General features: G+C 36.0%; 1 protein-coding gene across 2 annotated transcripts in view; it reads left to right on the forward strand.

Moving 5' to 3' along the window:
* PIK3CB (phosphatidylinositol-4,5-bisphosphate 3-kinase catalytic subunit beta) overlaps nt 1-19,083 on the forward strand; it is a 152,057-nt gene that overhangs the window by 89,378 nt on the left and 43,596 nt on the right. For both annotated transcript variants that reach the window (XM_037525893.2, XM_037525894.2), the window contains 4 exons: nt 9,770-10,021; nt 11,532-11,628; nt 14,730-14,860; nt 17,205-17,255. In XM_037525893.2, the coding sequence (XP_037381790.1) occupies nt 9,770-10,021; nt 11,532-11,628; nt 14,730-14,860; nt 17,205-17,255 (531 nt within the window). The remainder of the gene's footprint in view (nt 1-9,769; nt 10,022-11,531; nt 11,629-14,729; nt 14,861-17,204; nt 17,256-19,083) is intronic.

Consider the following 19,083-nt stretch of genomic DNA (forward strand, 5'->3'; position numbering starts at 1 on the left):
GTCTGTATGTCTGTTCTTGTTCCGATATCATGCAGTTTTGATGATTATGGCTTTGTAGTATAGTTTGAAGTCTGGGAGTGTGATGCCTCCATTCCCTTCTTTCTTTTTCAAGAGAGCTTTGGCAATTCGGGGTTTTTTGTGATTCCATATGAATTTCATCAATAATTGTTCTATTTCTTTGAAGAATGACATTGAAATTTTGATTGGAATAGCATTGAATCTGTATATTGCTTTTGGTAGGATGGCCATTTTAATAATGTTTATTCTTCCAATCCATGAGCAGGGGAAGTCTTTCCATTTCTTTGTGTCTTCTATTTCTTTTAACAGTGTTTTATAGTTTTCTTTGTATAGGTCCTTTACCTCTTTTGTTAGATTTATTCCCAAATATTTGATTTTTTTTGTTCAATAATAAAAGGGATGGTTTTTTTGATTTCTTCTTCTTCAGATTTATTGTTTGTGTATAGGAAGGCTACTGACTTTTGTGTTGATTTTGTATCCTGCCACTTTACTGAACTGATTGATGAGTTGAATTAGTTTCTCTGTGGAGTTTTTGGGGTTCTCTATGTATACTATCATGTCATCTGCAAATAGTGATAGTTTGACTTCTTCTTTTCCTATTTGGATTCCTTGTATGTCTTTCTCTTGTCTTATTGCTCTGGCTAGGACTTCCAGTATTATATTGAAAAGCAGTGGTGAGAGTGAGCATCCTTGTCTTGTTCCAGATCTTAATGGAATTGCTTTCAGCTTTTCACCATTGAGAATGATACTGGCTGTTGGCTTCTCATAGATGGCCTTTATGATGTTGAGGTATGTTCCTTGTATCCCAAGAATTTCAAGGGCTTTTATCATGAATGGGTGTTGCACTTTGTCGAAAGCTTTCTCAGCATCTATTGATATTATCATATGGTTTTTATATTTCTTTTTGTTGATGTGTTGGATAACGTTGATTGATTTTCGGATGTTAAACCATCCTTGTGTCCCTGGAATGAATCCTACTTGGTCGTGGTGAATTATCTTATGGATACATTGTTGGATTCTGATAGCTAAAATTTTGTTGAGGATTTTTGCATCAGTGTTCATTAGGGAGATTGGCCTGTAGTTTTCCTTTTTTGTGTTGTCCTTATTTGGTTTTGGTATTAGTGTAATGTTGGCTTCATAGAACGTGTTTGGTATTGTCTCTTCCTTCTCAATTTGTTGGAAGAGTTTGTGAAGGATAGGCACCAATTCATCTCTGAATGTTTGGTAGAATTCGTTTGTAAATCCATCAGGTCCTGGGCTTTTGTTTTTGGGGAGGTTTTTGATTACCATTTCAATTTCGCTGCTTGTAATTGGTCTGTTTAGGTGTTCTATTTCTTCTTTATCTAGCTTTGGGTGATTGTAGAGTTGTAGGAATTTGTCCATCTCCTCTAGATTGTTGAACTTGTTCCCATACAACTCTTCATAGTAGTTACTGATTATTCTTTTTATTTCTGCTGTGTCTGTTGTGATTTCTCCTCTTTCATTTCTGATCCTGTTTATTTGTGCTTTCTAAACCCTTTTTTCCTTTGTGAGCCTGGCTAGGGGTTTGTCTATTTTATTGTTTTTTTTCGAAGAACCAGCTCTTGGTTTCATTAATCTTTTGGATTGTTTTTTTAGTTTCAATTTCATTTATTTCTGCTTTGGTTTTTATTATTTCTTTTCTTCTACTGGTTTTGGGGTTTTTTTGTTGTTCTTTTTCTAGATCTTTGAGCTTCGAGATTAGGTTGTTTCTTTGAGTTCTTTCTTGTTTCTTGATGTGAGCTTCTATTGCTATATATTTTCCTCTTATTACTGCTTTTGCTGCGTCCCATACATTTAGGATATTGGTGTCCTCCTTGTCATTCAATTCAAAGAATTTTTAATTTCCTCTTTGATCTCCTCATTAGTCCAGTGGTCTTCCAGTAGTGTGGTTTTTAGTCTCCATGAGGTAGGAAAGTTCCTTGCCTTCTTTTTATGGTTTATTTCTAGCTTGATGCCTTCATGGTCAGAAAAGATGGTTGGTATGATTTCAATCTTGGTGTATCTGTTGATGTTTGTCTTGTGCCCCAGTATGTGATCGATCCTGGAGAATGATCCGTGTGCGCTTGAGAAAAATGTGTACTCCGTTTTTTGGGGGTTTAGTGTTCTATAGATGTCTGTTAAGCCCAAATGCTCTAGGTCCTTATTTAGAGCTTTAGTTTCTTTACTTATTTTTTTGTCTTGTTGATCTATCCATTGTTGATAGTGGTGTGTTGAAGTCTCCCGCTACGTATTGTTTTCTCTGATGTCTGTTTTCAGAGATGACAACAGTTGTCTGATATATTTTGGTGCTCCTTCGTTTGGTGAGTATATGTTAATTAGTGTTATTTCTTCTTGAAGTATTGTCCCTTTGATCATAATGTAGTGACCGTTGGGATCCCTTTTTATTTTTTTGAGTTTGAAATCTGTTTTATCTGATATAAGTATAGCTGTTCCTGCTTTCTTTTTTGGTCCATTTGCTTGTAGGATTGTTTTCCATCCTTTAACTTTGAGTCTATTTTTATCTTTTGTAGCTAAATGTGTTTCCTGGAGACAGCAAAAGGTTGGGTTTTGTTTCTTAATCCAGCCTGCAACTCTGTGTCTTTTTATTGAAGAGTTTAGTCCATTTACATTTAGGGTTAATATTGATATGTTAGCATCTGTATTTGCCATTGTGTTTGTCTTTCCTTTGATTTTATTTATTCCATTAATATCTTTTTTTTTCCTTGCCTTCTTTCGTTGTTATTCGTCCCTCTGAGGTTCTGGCTTTAGGATTCCTTGTAGTATTTTTTGGAGTGGGGGTTTATTGGTAATGAAGTTCCATAGGTTCTGTTTGTCTGGGAAGTCCTTATTCTTTCTTCATAGAGGAAGGAAAGCTTTGCGGGATAGAGTATTCTTGGTTGACATCTGTTTTCTTGGAGTCTGTTGACTATGTCCTTCCACTCTCTCCTTGCCCGTAGTGTTTCTTCAGAGAAGTCTGATGTCAGCCTGATTGGTTTTCCTTTGAATGTTATTTGTTTCTTCCCTCTTGTCAGCTTCATTATTTTTTCCTTGTCCTGGATTCTTGGGAGCTTCACTATTATGTGTCTTGCTGTATTTTTCCTTTCGTCATGGAAGTTTGGTGTTCTTCTTGCTTCTTGTATATCAATTTTCAGCTCCTTCTTCACATTTGGGAAGTTCTCTTCAGTTATCTCCTGGAATATTTTCTCTGTTCCTACATCTCTCTCCTCTCCTTCTGGTATTCCTATAACTCTTATATTTCCTTTCCTCATGGTGTCAGATAGTTCCCAAAGTCTTTCTTCGTTCTTTTTCCTTCGTACTTCTCTTTCCTTTTCTGTTTTGGTTGTTTTTATTTCTGTGTCTTCAAGAGAACTTATTCGTTCTTCCATTTCATCTATTCTGCTTTCATTGCTTTTCCCAGAATTCTTTAGTTCTTCCATTAATTCTTTGATCTCCTGCATTTCTTTTACTTCCCTCTTTAGGGACTCAATTTCATTCTTCTGATCGTTGATTATTTTTCCCTTATCATTGTTTTCCTTTATGAGTTCTGTGTTTTTTTTAATCATGGCAATTTTAAATTCTCTTTCTGGAAGGCTCAGAAGTTCTTCCAAGTTACTGTCGTTGCAATCTGGGGGCTGGTTTTCTTTTTGTGGTGTGCTTCTTCCCTGAGGAGTTGGTATGTTGCGTGTGGTTCTTCTACTCCCTACTGTCTGTTTTCTAATTTGCCGTATGCGTTGGGACAATGTGTTGCTGGGACTGGGCGGCATCTTGGGTGAGCTTCTCTGCTCCCCTCTGGCTCCTCCGGGAGCCATCTGTCAGTTTCAAGCAGTCTTTACTGAAGAAAGGTCCCTGTTCTAAAATGCCGATGTGGGACACACTCCCCTGTGCTCCTGGTCTGCCCTGGCGGTGGGTTCCCTCTCCCCCTCTGGGCTTGGACTGCAGGCCAGAGGTGTTCTGGTGTGGGTGAACTTCCCCGGCTCACCTCTGGCTCCTGAGGGAGCCTTCTGCAGGCAGTCTTTACTGAAGAAATGTCCCTGTTCTAAAATGGCGATGCGGGACACACTCCCTGCGTGTCCAGTCTCAGGCACACTCTTCTGCGCGCCTGGTCTGTCCCGGCTTTGGGGGCCCGCTCCCACTGTGGGCTCAGACTACTGGTCGGCAGGGGCCCGGCGTGGGCTAACTTCCCAGCTGGCCACTGGCTCCTCCAGGAGCCTCTGCTGGTTTCAAGTCGCTAGGTGGCACCAGAGATCTTTCCTAGAGCCTTGGGGAGCTGTGTTTTTTTTTTTTTTTTCACCCCGTGGGACAGGAAACAGAGCGGGAATGGTAGGGTAAACCTCAACGGCTTTGGGGTGCTGTGTCTGCCTTGTGCCCCACCGTCGTGGAGAACCCACGCCCCGAATTTTGTGCCCCGGATCTCAGTTCCAAAGCCCTCAGGTCCAGGACGCGTGCTGTAGCCCAGTTCAGTGTCCACAGAATGGCGTCTTTTGCACCCAGCTCCCGTGCCTGGGTGCCTGGTTCCTGGATTCTCAGTGAGGGACTTTCACCTCAGTGAGGGTCTTCGCGCGCGTCTCCCTGCAAGCCTAGGTCGCAGGCGCGGGGACCTGGGCAGCTGCGATCCCAATCCGCGTTTGCTTTTCAGCCGTGCTGCTTTTCCGCGCTATCCTGATCCCGATCCGCGTTTGCTTTTCCAGCCCGCCGCTTTTCAGCGCGATCCCGATCCGCGTTTGCTTTTCCAGTGCACTGCTTTTCCGTGCAAGCTTACCGGGCGGGCCCGGGGCTGTGTGCTGGTCCTGGCCTCCTCCTGGGGGGTGGGGTCTCTGTTTAATGGCGCCTGGAGCTCACCTCCATGGCGAATCCTGCAGGGTTCTCCGCAGCTCCCATTCACGGGGTGTGGTGGCTGCAATAGTTCCTTTCCACTCACAGTCCCGCTTGCTGCGTCGTTTGTTCTTGTTGGTCGTTTTAGTTTGTTTTTTTCCTCCTCTCTGCGGGTCGGAGAGTGCCGACTCTGTGGGTGGGGGAGGAGAGCAGGGTTCTGCGCTTTCCTCCCTTCTAGTCCTCTTTTATGGCCACTTTCTTCTTCGGGTAGTTTGCTGGAGTCGTCCGTTTATCTTCCGTGTCCCAGTTCTCACTGGGACCTGCCGCTTTTCCTCCCTATTAACTTTTTTTAATGGGAGATCTTACTCGCAGCGTCTCCTCGCCGCCATGTTGCTCCGCCCTCTTATATGCTACATATTTTTTTCAGTGACAAATTCTCTGTCAGTAACACTGTATTTCCATAGGTTGGTTTTTTTTTTTAAGATTTATTTTTTATTTATTCATGCATACAAGAACTGGGGTGTAGGCCTGAGGTGTGGGGGGGTGAGACTTAACTCCTTGCACCACCAGGGAGGCCTTATTTCCATAGGTTTTATCAACTTTCATAAGCTCTTTCAAGTAATTTTTTGTAATTACAGTTCATTCTTTTTTAGTTGTTACTTAGGTTATGAGTAATGTTGAAGAGAAATTTGAAAAAAATAAAAAGATTGTCTATGAGTAGTGTCTTTTCAAAAAAATTTTAAGTGTCTGTCTTGAACGTGCTGTATGATATTTAGAGTAGATGTATTAGAATTCTTCAGAGAAACAGAACCAACAGGCTGTGTGTTTGTGTACCAGAGCATGCCCTCTCATGCTCGTGTGCATTCCTTCCCCACTGCCAGATTGACTTAAGGAATTGGCTCATGTGACTATAGTGGCGATTAACTTGTAGCATCTGCAGGGTTAGGAGAGCCCACAGTGTAGTTCCAGTGTAGTGAGTCTGAAGTCCTAAGAACCAAGAGAGCGAATTATGTAGTTCATGTTGAAGACCAGTGGTGAAGAGGTGATGTTTCCAAAGGCAAGCAGGAAGAATTCTTTCTTTCTCAGGGGATGGTCAGCCTTTTTGCTCTATTCAGTTTCTTCAGGTGGTTGAAGTAGGATCACTCACTTTAGAGAGGGCAATCTGCTTTAGTCAATCTATCATTTAAATTGTATCAAAGAAACACCCAGGCTAACTACAAAGAATGAGTTATAAGAAGGCCATATCATAAAAGCATTAACTTACTTTAATTGAACTATATACCATATATACCAAGGTGCAGCAACTTCACATGTGAAATCTCTCCTCTTTTCTCTAATTATTTCTTGTTCTTTTCTATGTTATCACTTGCCCCAGTCTCTAAGAATTCCCTTGGCAGCAGTAGCAGTGCTAATGGTGGTAGCCAGAACACTTACGGGGACAGACCTAAAATGTAGAGAGTTGAACTGTCTTCTCTGACTAGAGGATTTGTAGTCCCAAGAGAAATGGGTAAATCTTCCTTGGCTTTCTTCTTTCTTTCTTTTTGTCTTTCTGCGGTTTGGCATAGTTGCAGGAAGTAGGAATAAATAAATCCTCAACTTTCTGGCTGGATGACAAGAGAATGGGAACCCCAGGCAAACCTCAAATTACTAGGATGATTGCAAAGTGTTAGTTGCTTGGGAAAGCAACTCTTAAAGTTGCTTATGCTTGCAGGTTTATTCCTGAATAGTACATATGTAAATCTGAGTCTTAATTGTCTATATACTTTGAGAATTGAGCTGCTGCATAAACCATCACCCAAGTCTCAGACTGGTCTTATAAGGTACATATACAAGTCAAATTCACACAGCCCTGCAAAGGGTCTGGAAGCTAAACTATTGTTGGAACCACAGTTCACAGGCAGCATGTGGGAACTTGCATCTTGTATCCTGATACAAACATATCAACATTCTCTGTAGGATATAAATATAAAGAAAACCAGAGTCCTATAACATAATAGTCAAAGTGTCTAGGATATGATTCAAAGCTAATTGGCATATTAAAAAAAAAGGAAAATCTGAAGTGGTATTCAGTGATAATCAACAGTTCTCAATATTGAGATGACATAGATGCTGGGATTACCTCATAAAGATATTTAAGAAGCTGTTACAGGGCCTCCCTGGTGGCGCAGGGAGTTAAGTTGCAGCACTATGAAGCTATCCACAGCCACTGCAGCACGAGTTTGATCCCCAGCCAGGAAGATAACACACATGGTGCAGCAGACCTCTCCTGTCTCACTCACTGCTCCCCTAAGTAATGTATTTTAGTCACTCCGCCTGTTCTGTTCCCCATTCTGTCTCGGTGAAGTCTCTCACCCCCCAACATCTCTGGCCTGTACCCCAGTTTTTGTATGCATAAATAAATCAATCTTTAAAAGAAAAGTTGTTAGAAGAATCCTCCAACAACTGTGGGCAAATGCAATAGAAAGGAATGGAAAAATAGAAAGTCTCAGTCAGAAGATAATAAGGAGTCTTATATGGAGAATTTAGAATCAAAAAGTACAGTAACTGTAATTAAAAAGCTCACTGACTCAGTAGCAGAATGGTAATGAGAAAGAAAAGAGTCATTGAATTTGAAATTTAATCAATAAAAGTTTCCAGTTTGAACAACAGAAAGAAGAATGGTTGGGGGAGAAACAACAAAAGCTCCTCAAAGCCTTAGATATCTGTGTGGCAATATGAGAAGGTCTAAAATTTTGTGCCATCTGAGTCCTAGAAAGAAAAGAGAAAGATCAAAGTTCAGAGAAATTCTTTAAAGAAATTATCACTAGAAACTTTCCAAAACTGGCCCAAAAAAAAAAAAAAAAACCCATAAATATGGCAGGCTCAAGAAACTGAGGGAATCCCTAATAGGATAAAGCCAGAAAATTCCAAGCCCATGTCCCTTATCATACTTATTAGCCATAAAATTAAAGCCTCATCACCTAGTGTTATATATATCCTGAGGAAAGAAATGGTATCTTAATATTTTTATCATCTTATTTCTGTGTGGGAACACTAAGTAAAGGTTTACGCAATGAATTAATACATTTTTAATGTAACTCCAACAGTTTTGTATCCTTAAAGTGTGTACATTATTCCTTCCGTTAGGTAGAACAATTCTGTTTATGAAATCTTGTATACTCCATGAAACCTTGTATTTTTAAGCCTATTCATATTACTGATCGTGTGTGTGTGTCTGTGTGTGTCTAATATATCTAAAGGCAAACTGTGGTGGATTTTGGCCATGTTATCAAATAAGAAGGAAATTAGTTTTTAACATTGGTAAATAGTAGTGTGCCCAACATAGAATATTTTTAGTTCGTGAGCTGAGATGAGGAATGCAGTCTGTGTATAGACTTGGCACATCTTTGCTGTAGCACAGTGGCAGTTCCATTTCATGTTAAAGCCTGTCTTCTCTACTCTCCAAGTGTTCTAGGACTTGTGAAAAAGTGTCTGCGAATTTGCTAACGTTGGACAGTAAAGCATGTGCTGAATTTTAGCGTGATGAAGCTTTAAAATCTTTCACTTTTCAAAGTCTGAAGATATTCCAGATCAAGCTTCAGGAAATGGCCCATTTAAAAAAAAAAAGATTTATTTTTATTTATGCATACAAGAACTGGGGTGTAGGCCAGAGGGGGAGGGGTGAGAGGAATCACCAGAGATAGAGTGGGGAGCAGAAACAGGCAGATTAACTGAAATACACTACTGAGGGGAGCAGCGGGTGAGACAGGAGAGGCCTGCTGTGCCACGTGGTTAGCTCCCTGGCTGGGATTGGAACTCGTGCTGCCCTGGCTGGTAGTGAGAAAGAAAAGAGTAATGGTATTGAGAAAGAAAGCTTGGTAGCACTGAGACTTAACCCCTTGTGCCACCAGGAAGGCCCCAGAGTTTTTATTAACAAGTTTTTTTTTTAAAGATTATTTATGTATATAAGAACTGGGGTATAGGCTAGAGGTGCAGGGGGTAAGAGGATTCACCAGAGACAGAGCGGGGAACAGAACAGGCAGACTGACTGAAATACACTGCTGATGGAAGCAGCAGGCGAGACAGGAGAGGTCTGCTGCACCATGCGGGTTGCTCCCTGGCTGGCCTGGGGATTGAACTTGTGCTGCAGAGGCTGTGGACTGCTTCACAGTGCTGCGTTCAACCCCTTGCGCCACCAGGGAGGCCCATTAACAAGTTTTTGTGTTTTTGTTTTTTTTTTCTAAAGAAAAAATGATCCTAAATAATTACATATATGTATTAATTTACTTCATAAATATACATTGAGTACTATTGTGTTTAATATCACAGCTGAGTAAATTTATATATAAATTTTCACCTTAAAGTTTTTCTTTGAACCAGTCCCTTTTAGTTCTATTTTTACCACTCACTTTTTAAATTGGAGATAATTAGGTCATGTCTTTAAAATACTATAAATGACCGAGTAAAATTTTCTTGGACATTTTATCTATGTCCTGAATCACTGTGGACCTGTGGGAAAAAATGAAAGATAGTGGTGTGTAGGATAATCATGATAATAAGATATCTTTAGCTGACTCTTGTTTACTTAGAATGGCTGATTTGTAATTACTTAAAAATAGAGAGACTTTGGAGAGATTTTCTTCCTTCTTAACTATACAAAAGACCTCCAATCAATGAAATCAGTGGAAGTGAGTATAATGATAATAGTTTTTATACTTAATTGTTTCTTTAGATCTGCTTATATAATTGAAACCCCTGAAGTTTTTTGGCTGGTCTTCTTAGTGAGTGAAAAATTTGTTAAATTAACAGCTTGGTGAATAATATACTGATTAATTTTACACTCTGATGATCCTGTAGACAAACAGGCAGTCATAGATTTGTTGTTGTACTTCTCCAAATGAGGTGTTTCAGTGGTGAATTATTCATGGTTTTGTATTTATTTTTGTCTCCCTCTTTACAGGTTCATGTCAGGGCTGGCCTTTTTCATGGTACCGAACTCCTGTGTAAAACCATTGTAAGCTCAGAGATATCAGGGAAAAATGATCACATTTGGAATGAACCACTGGAATTTGATATTAATACTTGTGACTTGCCAAGAATGGCTCGATTATGTTTTGCTGTTTATGCAGTTTTGGATAAAGTGAAAACGAAGAAATCAACTAAAACTATTAATCCCTCAAAATATCAGACCATCAGAAAAGCTGGGAAAGTGGTAATGATATACTAACTTATGAAAATATGTTTTTGATGGAATACTTATAAGATTCTTTGAATTAATGAAGTAATGAAAATAATCATGACTTTTTGGAAAAAAGTCTTAGAAGTTTAATAATAACGTGTACACCACATGCAAGAGACCCAACATAACTGAGTAACTCGCACATGTTATTAGGTCTTCTTGGAATAGAACCTTTGAAAGAAATTTGGATATAAACATCAAAAGCAACTTCCACCTAGCCTTCAGAGCCTCTCCCATGAAATAAATGAAATTATATCATGTAACTTTGTTCTCTAAAAACTGATTTCAAAAGCGTAGCAGATATCTGTTTTTTTTATGACCTGTTTATTTTTTCTTTTGGCCGATTTGTTTTAGTAAATATAATGCTACTATTAATGTAATACTTTTTAGGAGATATAAGTTAAAAAAAAAAAAACAAAAGAAGAATAGATTTAAAAAATATATAGATCCATGGTCCCTTAGTTGAAATTCCAACTGCCAGATACATTTGAGAATAAAGAATTCTGCCCTTTTTCAGAAATCACAGATTATGCCTCATACAATGCCTGTGGCATGGAGCAGTGAAATATCATATGAATGTATATGCTAAGTGGCACATATGAAGACTATCAATTCACTTTATTTCATTTCTGCCTGTGTTTTACTGTCAGATGAGTTATGACAAACCTTTAGTTTTCAGAATTTCTTGGATTTTGAAATTGTAACTAAAGCATGGTTTATCTTTCTATATTCCCACCTTCCATTTTATATTTTTCGTTTTCTCTATGTAATTTTTTTCATGGAATAGAGACATGAATTTTATACATTTTTTAAAAAGCCTGTTATTTCCTGTATTTGTCTACGTGAATTTGTCTCCTTTTGTTCTTAACATGAAAATGTAGTTATTTCCAGTGGTTATTATCATTTGGTTTTTAAAAAATAAATTTCAATGTCTAAACGATACAGAAGAGTTAGTTCCTTAGTATTTTGACCTATACTGATAGAGAATTTTTCTCATACTATTAGGTTATTTGTAAGGTTTTTTACCACACTGTCTAAGTGTCTACATAAAGTCTTGTCACCTTGGTGCTTCCTTTGTAAAGATATACATAAATTCTACAGTACCTGGAAACATTGTATCATTAAGATTTATCTAAACTGAAAACTCTTAAAAATTAAATTACAGCCTGACATTATATCACACACATTTTCAGCCATTAAGATTTCCTCACCATTACCAGTGTTTCTACAATAAGCATTCTAGTTTTGGGATATACAGCTTAATTGTTAGGCAGTAATTGACTTTTAGGGTTTTCTTAAAAATTCTTTAAAGTGGAACATCTTTCCATGTGTATTTTTGGGGGATTTTTTTTTTTTCTTAAAAGAAATTAACCAGAACTCTAGAAATACCTAGAACTAATATTATCAATACTGAGGACATGTACATGTTCCCAACTTCAAGTTCATTCTTAGCATATTTATGTAATGGTCTCTTTTTCAACAGCATTATCCTGTAGCATGGGTAAATACAATGGTTTTTGACTTTAAAGGACAATTGAGATCTGGTGACATAATTCTGCACAGCTGGTCTTCATTTCCTGGTAAGATTAATATCTAATACTTAATGTTAGAGGAACTTTGGCATATGTAGTAGTTAATGTTTCTTTCTGACTCACTATTCTTTCTGTTCAGTAAAGAAGCCATCATTTTATATCTTTGTTTATTCGAAAACAGATTTCCACATACTGTTTTAATATATTCAAAGTGATTTGTATCTGAATATATTGTCGTGAATATATTCCTGCAATAACCATTTTTTTCAATTTAAGGAAAAAAATCTCCTAAGGAACAATGTCTTCTTTAAAACAACTTCTGTTGCTCCTATTTGTAATAAATTTCTACACTAAAGGAACATTCACTGATATGGGAGGAATAGTAAAAACATCTATTCATTGGCTTTAGTTGAAATTTGAGCTAATAGTAGCACTTTCCATGTTCCTTTGTTTCGCAAATGCTACTTAAAATACTCTATGAGGTACCCATTTTATAGATGAGGATAGTACAGCTCAACAATAAGAAGTTATTGCTTCAAACCTAGGATTTGTATAACAGACTGATTAGCTTTCTATTATCACAGTTCTTTCTGAAATGTTGGAAATTCTTTTTTTTTTTTTTTTTTTTTTTAATAGAGGCATGCTTTATTTATTTATTTTATTTGTTTGTTTGTTTTGTTTATACATGCACTGGGTACAGTCAGAAGCGCGGGAGGGTGAGAGAATTCACCAGAGCCAGAGTGGGGAGCAGAGCAGGCAGAGGGACCGAGGTACACTGCTGAGGGGAGCAGCGGGCGGCAGGAGAGGTCTGCGCGCCATGTGGGACCCTCCTCCGGTGGCCAGGAAGCAGCCGGGGATCGAACCGGCGCCACAGAGGCCGCGGGCAGCTTCGCAACCCAGCGCTCAACCGCTGCGCCACCGGGAGGCCCATTGTTGGAAATTCTTAATGTAAACTTTGTATTATATAGTGATGGTCTCCTCCCTCTCCTAGCCCATGTTCATAGTTGGTTAACGTGGTTTGTAAAATTGTGAACTTCTTGACTTTTTCAATTCATTTTTTTGTGGTTAACAAACATTTGAAAATGATCATATACTAGTAGTTGCTACCCCAGAAAAGAATTTTTGAATGATTAGTTATCTATTGACATATTTATTAAGTCTTTGTATTCTAATTTGTGTGTGTGTGTGTCGTTCTACAAATATAGGAGAGCTGTGTGGATTTAGCAGATTTCTTAAGAGGATTATATTTTCACAGTTAGAATAAAAATTACTCACTTCAACAATATACTTTGAAAAAAATTGTAATTTAGATACATACATTATCAGAAATAACTTTAAGCAACTTTATTAGTGCTTTTAGAAAACTTGACAATTTTGATGGCATTAACTTGGCATATCATGACGTGACTTAACTCTAACCAAATGTAAGATGAAAAATAATCATTTATTGTTACTCATTAACATATTTGCTCTGCTTGTATTGTCTCTAGAATTGTCACATTTTTCCCCCTTTGTCAGAAGAAACAAAGGAACTACAAATAATCTATTATTTAGAATTCCTAGGTTATCCTTGAAAAGTATATAATGCATTTATTGGTTGCTTTTGTATCTTTCTAGAATTCTTTATGTATATAGTAGAAAATACAAACGTAGATTTCTCTTTTTCTCCTTCTCTTACACACAATAACACATTTTATGCAGTGTTCTGCTCTTTGCTTTCTTAACCTCATCAATCTACAGAGTGCTGTTGCTGCTACTTCTTAAAGTAGTTATCTTTTAATACTTTAAACAGTGTTATATGTTCTTGCTTAGTGCAGGTATGTGTTTAAGATAAATTCCCTGAAATGGGTTGAATGAAAGAATAATTCGTAATTCTGAAAATTACAAATTTCTCTTCAATTGAAATTGAAGAGAAATTGTACCAATTTGTGCTCTGTTATATATTATAATGATAGCCCTTTTTGTGATCACTTTTAAGTGTTTATTCCTACATGCTTGGGACTGATAAGAATGCCAAAATGCTTAATTTCACTTTAGAAGAGTTATGTTTGGTAGAGCAAATAAGTATAATGTATAATGCTACTAGGTAGCATAAGTACAGGATTGAAGTATGCTAAGAAATCAGCTTTAGAGGCTTAAAAGTCATGGAATTGCTTCTGTCTAGGTGAAAATTGAATCTGATATGTGAGAATATTAAACAAGGTGAGCAAAAGACTGATTTTGGAGCTGAAAGTTTAAAACCTTTGTAAAGTTTTTCTAGCTTTGAACGATAATTCTGAGTGTGCATACTATCTGGTTATTAGACCTACATAGAATGGACTTATTCTTTTATTTGCTTGGGAAGTACAGAGAGAAAAGCTGTGTTAAACATTGGTATAAGAAAAGAGAAATTAGTTTGGAGAGATTTTATGCTATACTGCTAACTGTGTTCTCATCTCAAGTTTAATGTCTCTTTAGCATTTAGTTGTTACTCATTTATTGGTGAAATGAGAAAGTTATATGAACTCTAGGGTTTTATCACAACTGTACTTATAAGATTCCTGGGTACATTTCTGTGAATAGACCATGTTTAGGATGGTGGCAGAGAAAGAGGAAGGAGTACCTTGAAGAAAAGCAGGTGGGTCAGTTGAAGGAGTCTTTACCACTTAAGTGGTATGCTGCAGAAACTACCAGAAAAGTTGTTAAACTGTATTACTAGTTATGGGAACATTAACAACATTATGTTTGTCAAAAAGAATGTCTTTGATGACTCCCAAAGTATCAATTTGGGTACTATTATTACCATGGAAATGAAATTACATGTGATTAAGAAATCCATATACAATGATGAAATAATAGCAATTCCTATGGAATCTCTAATTTTCGAGGAGGGAGAGCAGTTCCAATTAAGTTTTTTTCAAGAAAGAAATGGGTAACCAGTAGTTTTTGTTAACGTTCTCATTTTGAAAATGTATATAATTTTGTTGGCATATTCAAATTTTGTGCTAAGCCTTAACAGAAAATTAGAGGCTTACTGATTAAATTGTCTGCCCAACTTCCCTAGATGACACACTTTAAAGTAACTTTTGTGGTTGAAATCCATTAAAGTTTTGCTGTAGTTTAGTTTAAAATTAATTTTCTTAAGAATCAAAATTATTTTCATGTTTTAGAGGAACTTGAAGAAATGTTGAATCCTATGGGAACTGTTCAAACAAATCCATATACTGAAAATGCAACAGCATTACACATCAAATTCCCAGAGAATAAAAAACAACCTTATTATTACCCTCCCTTTGATAAGGTAAGTTAAGTATTTAAAAGGCTACAATGCATGAAATATTTTAATTATTAGTTCATGGCTCTATATAGTTTAAGCTCTATGTATCTATGTCTATTTCTGTTTCAAATTGTTACAACGTTGACACCTTAGTTCAATGCAAAGACTCCTGAGCAAGGAGCCAACTCTATTCCTGGCTTCACTGCCCTAGTGAGATAGGGCATCTCTGGAGTTCAGGTCCTCATTTATAAAATGTGGAAATCACAATTTTTCCCTAAGCTTTTCATTTTAAAAGGGATATAAATGTATTCATATATAACTCTAGACCTGTAAAATATATAGTATAATGTGCCTATTGTGGTGGTTGAGAGTTTATTACAGTGTTAGAATTGGTATTGAAATAACAGATGATTTATGTTGAATATTACCATTGGTATACTTACTGTGGTTCTATTTTTGTGGAATCTATTCTAAGGGTTTCCACTTCTACACACACCTCCTTAATATTCAAGCTGTATGTCTTGGAGACAAGGACAGTATCTGGTGGGGACTGAAAATAGGGCTACGTTAATTTACTGTGAAAGCTGAGATGCCTTGTTTTAACTTCAGGTTTGGCATTATATTTCACATATGCTGATTTTGATAAGGAAACCTTTGAACAAGTTCTCAGATCATAAATAAATTTATTTCCTTAATCAATTTGAGAACTACCTCAAAATTAATACTATGCTAGATAATATTTAAATTAATCCATCTTTAAACTTAATTGTATTTTAACATCTAGAACTACCAGAATTGTATATAGATTTTTCAAGTAGTAATATAAGTTAAACGTATGTAACTCTGTTCTTCCTTTAATTTTTATTGAATTTAATCCACCTAAGAAGTAACTTTTCCTTTCAGATTCTTCTAAACTAATTTTCTTGTCAATAAAATGCAACCAAATTAAATTTTGTGATTATTACAGTATAAGTTCTAAATATGTTAAGAATCATATGCCTTAGTGTACATTGTCAAGACACATTTTGACACATCTGCTACCTTAATGTCATGGCTTTATTTCTTCCCTACATAGAAATTTATTTATAAACTGCAGTTACTTGTGAAATATTAGATAGTTTTAGCTGTCACTATCTTTATACCAATTGTGATATGTATTCAACAATGAATTATAGTTTCTTTTGGATCAGACGAGATGCTTTTTGAAGCATTTTTGCAAATACAACATCCTGTGCAAATGAAAGTGTTTTTAATCTAATATTTTAAGTGAAGTCTAGTTTCTTTAAAATGATTTGTTTTAAAATTGCTCCTGTCATCTACAACTGGTCACTAAGCTTTTTTCCTTTTTCCTTTCTAATCCCTTGAAGAGTGTATCATTGAAGATCAACTTGGGATGGGATTTTAGTCTTCATAAATATGTATAAACTTGTTTATACTTACTGATTTTCCTTTAATTAAATAATACAGATATAAAAAATGAAAGTTCTCCTGTTTTTAATTTAATTGAATATATTTTACTGTAATTTTGCCTTGTTAGTTTTATGGTTATTGCTTAATTTCAGTAACTAATCTCATTTTATCATTACAATAACACTATCAAATAGGACTGGATTTATCACTACATTTTACACATGAGGCTACAGGTAAATTATTCACTTAGGATCCTGTAACTCAGTAACTGAATATGGATTTTCAGAATTTTTACCCACTAATCTTCCTGCTTAACCAGTGGGTTTCAATCTTCTCAAGAATGAAATCCCTTTTTGAACTTGAATTTTGATTTTAAAAATTATTTTTAGGTTTTCTCTTGTCATTATCTCTACTTTTGATATCTGTTAATTCAGAATAGAGCATAATGACAAATAACAAAAGCTTCTATTTTATCTAGTAATTCTTCCATACCTTTGTGTACCTTTGTATTTTCATAACTAGACTATAATCACATATATTTAAAATTCTCTTCACTTACATATGCACAGCACTACTTATTTTATCTACAGACAATCCTAGTGTAATCTAGGAATCAAAATGCTTTATAAATACTATTGTTTCCTGACTGCCAAGAATTTGAAGATTGAGAATCACTGTGTCATACCATTGTACATTCAATTATCACATTTAAGGGAAGGAGAGAGCGCAAGAGTCTATGGTGACAGTTCACAGGTGTCTTGCTGGTGGTAATTTTATGTGCAAAAATGCACAATGATGTAAAAACATAAATAAATTTTAAAAAATACCATATTTACATTAAAAAGCATAGAAATGTCAAACCACATATAGTTCCTTGTAGTTTAAGTACAAGTGTAGCCATTTTACATTTAAACTTTTACAAATATAAGTGCTAAAATTTAAAATTTTTTTTAAACAGATTATTGAAAAGGCAGCTGAAATTGCAAGCAGTGATAGTGCTAATGTGTCAGTAAGTATCAAGGTTTTTTTTAAATAGCCCTTTCTTATTATGAAGTTGTGCTCATTATTAACTATCTTTTTCTTGTTCATGGTAATGAATTTACAAAAGTTATGGAACAGTCTGAATGTTTGCAGGTACATACATACTCAGTATAAACAGTAAGTAGCAGCTTTTGTAGGTGGTTTGTGTGCAGTGATCTACCCTTTTCTATTATAAATGTGGTTTCAGCAGCTAATCTGTAAGGGATACTGTCACACCTCATGGATTAACAATACTGTCTTTGTGAATATTATCGAATTAAATGAGTAGGCTACACTTTACTTTATTTCTCTCATGTATTAGAGCAGATATAATCAGGCTAGGCTTTACAGTGCTTTGGACCCAGGTTTTTGTCCATCTTAGTGCTCTGCCATGTTTAGTATATAGTTTCTGTGTTAAGTTTAATATTCCTATATTAGCTTCCTGCTTTATAAGTTCCAACTAACAAGTGTTGGAAAGGCTAGAGGACACAGCCTTCCCCCCACCCCTTTTTTTCCTTTTACAGGATTTCATTAATATGCCTAGTTTCTGCAGGCTTCTCATTGGTCAGAACTTAGTTCTGTGGCATCGATGCCTAACTACAAGTGAGGTTGGGAAATGTAGTATTTAACTGGGCAGCCATGGCTAATATTAAGATACTGCTTACTAAAGGAAGAAAAGGAGAATGCACAATGGGGAACAAATAGCAGCATTACATACATTGTTCCCATTGTTTCTGATCAGACACTACAAAATAGATTACTTTGTTAACTTACAACATAATAATTCTATCATCTGTACTTTTTGGTTTCATTTTTTGTTTAAAATTTTCTAGTTCAACACTTTGTTAAATTCTTATCTGATAGTGTCTTTATGTCATCAGTTTATAACCTTTAATTGTCTTCAATAAAGCCATTCTATCCATAGAATGGTATTTATATAGAAGCCAGAAAGCAAAATTGAAATTGTGTATATATCTTTGTCATTTATATAGAAAGAATCAAAGCACTGTTTAATGTTGAGTACTTGGAGAAATATCTGGCCCAGGCTTTCTTCAGCTTTGCCTTTAGAGTTCCCCCAAATTTCCATTGCCCCTTAGCACAAGTTATCTACTACTACAAATATTTTGAATGAATCTATTTCATGAAAGAAAAAAAACAAGCAGAAGTTTACAGGTATAACCTTTTTAGCTTGTAAGGCAATTAATGAAACAGCTAATTACAGTTTAAGAAAGCAGATAGGAATATCTTCATTCTAATGCCTTTTGTTAGCCTTTATTAGTTTTAATGTTGTTCCTTAAACATCAGAAGCATAAATTAACTTTTGCTATTTTTACTATAGTCTACTACCACTTTACCTAAATCTGAGAGTTCCCTCATTACTGAGGATGCAATATTCTTGCCCAGGTTTGTGTGTGTGTGTGTGTGTGTGTGTGTGTGTGTGTGTGTGTGTGTGTAAGTGGGTACATGTACAATGAATAAATTGTGAATCCAAATATAAAATATTTTCCCATAACCCCATCTTTATACCTTTATACCTGTTTAAACAGGTTAGCTTGAAGCTACAAATTCTAATGCTTGTGTTTATATGCATTTACTTATCTTTATATATAAATACATTTTTAAATAAATGAAATCTTTATGTATATAGTTTTCACCTCTTTCATTAATGCATTTTGTTGATCCTTGTATTTATGAAAAGATTTGCTTCACTCTTTTTAAAGCTTCCTAACATTGTATACATTGTTAGTTATTAAGCTTACATACTCCTACTAATAGATATTTTGCTTACTTCAATTCTTTTTTTTTTAAAGATTTAT

The sequence above is a fragment of the Talpa occidentalis genome, unplaced genomic scaffold (genome assembly GCF_014898055.3).
Source record: "Talpa occidentalis isolate TD23 unplaced genomic scaffold, MPIMG_talOcc4v2.1 talOcc4.4, whole genome shotgun sequence".
Taxonomy (NCBI): domain Eukaryota; kingdom Metazoa; phylum Chordata; class Mammalia; order Eulipotyphla; family Talpidae; genus Talpa; species Talpa occidentalis.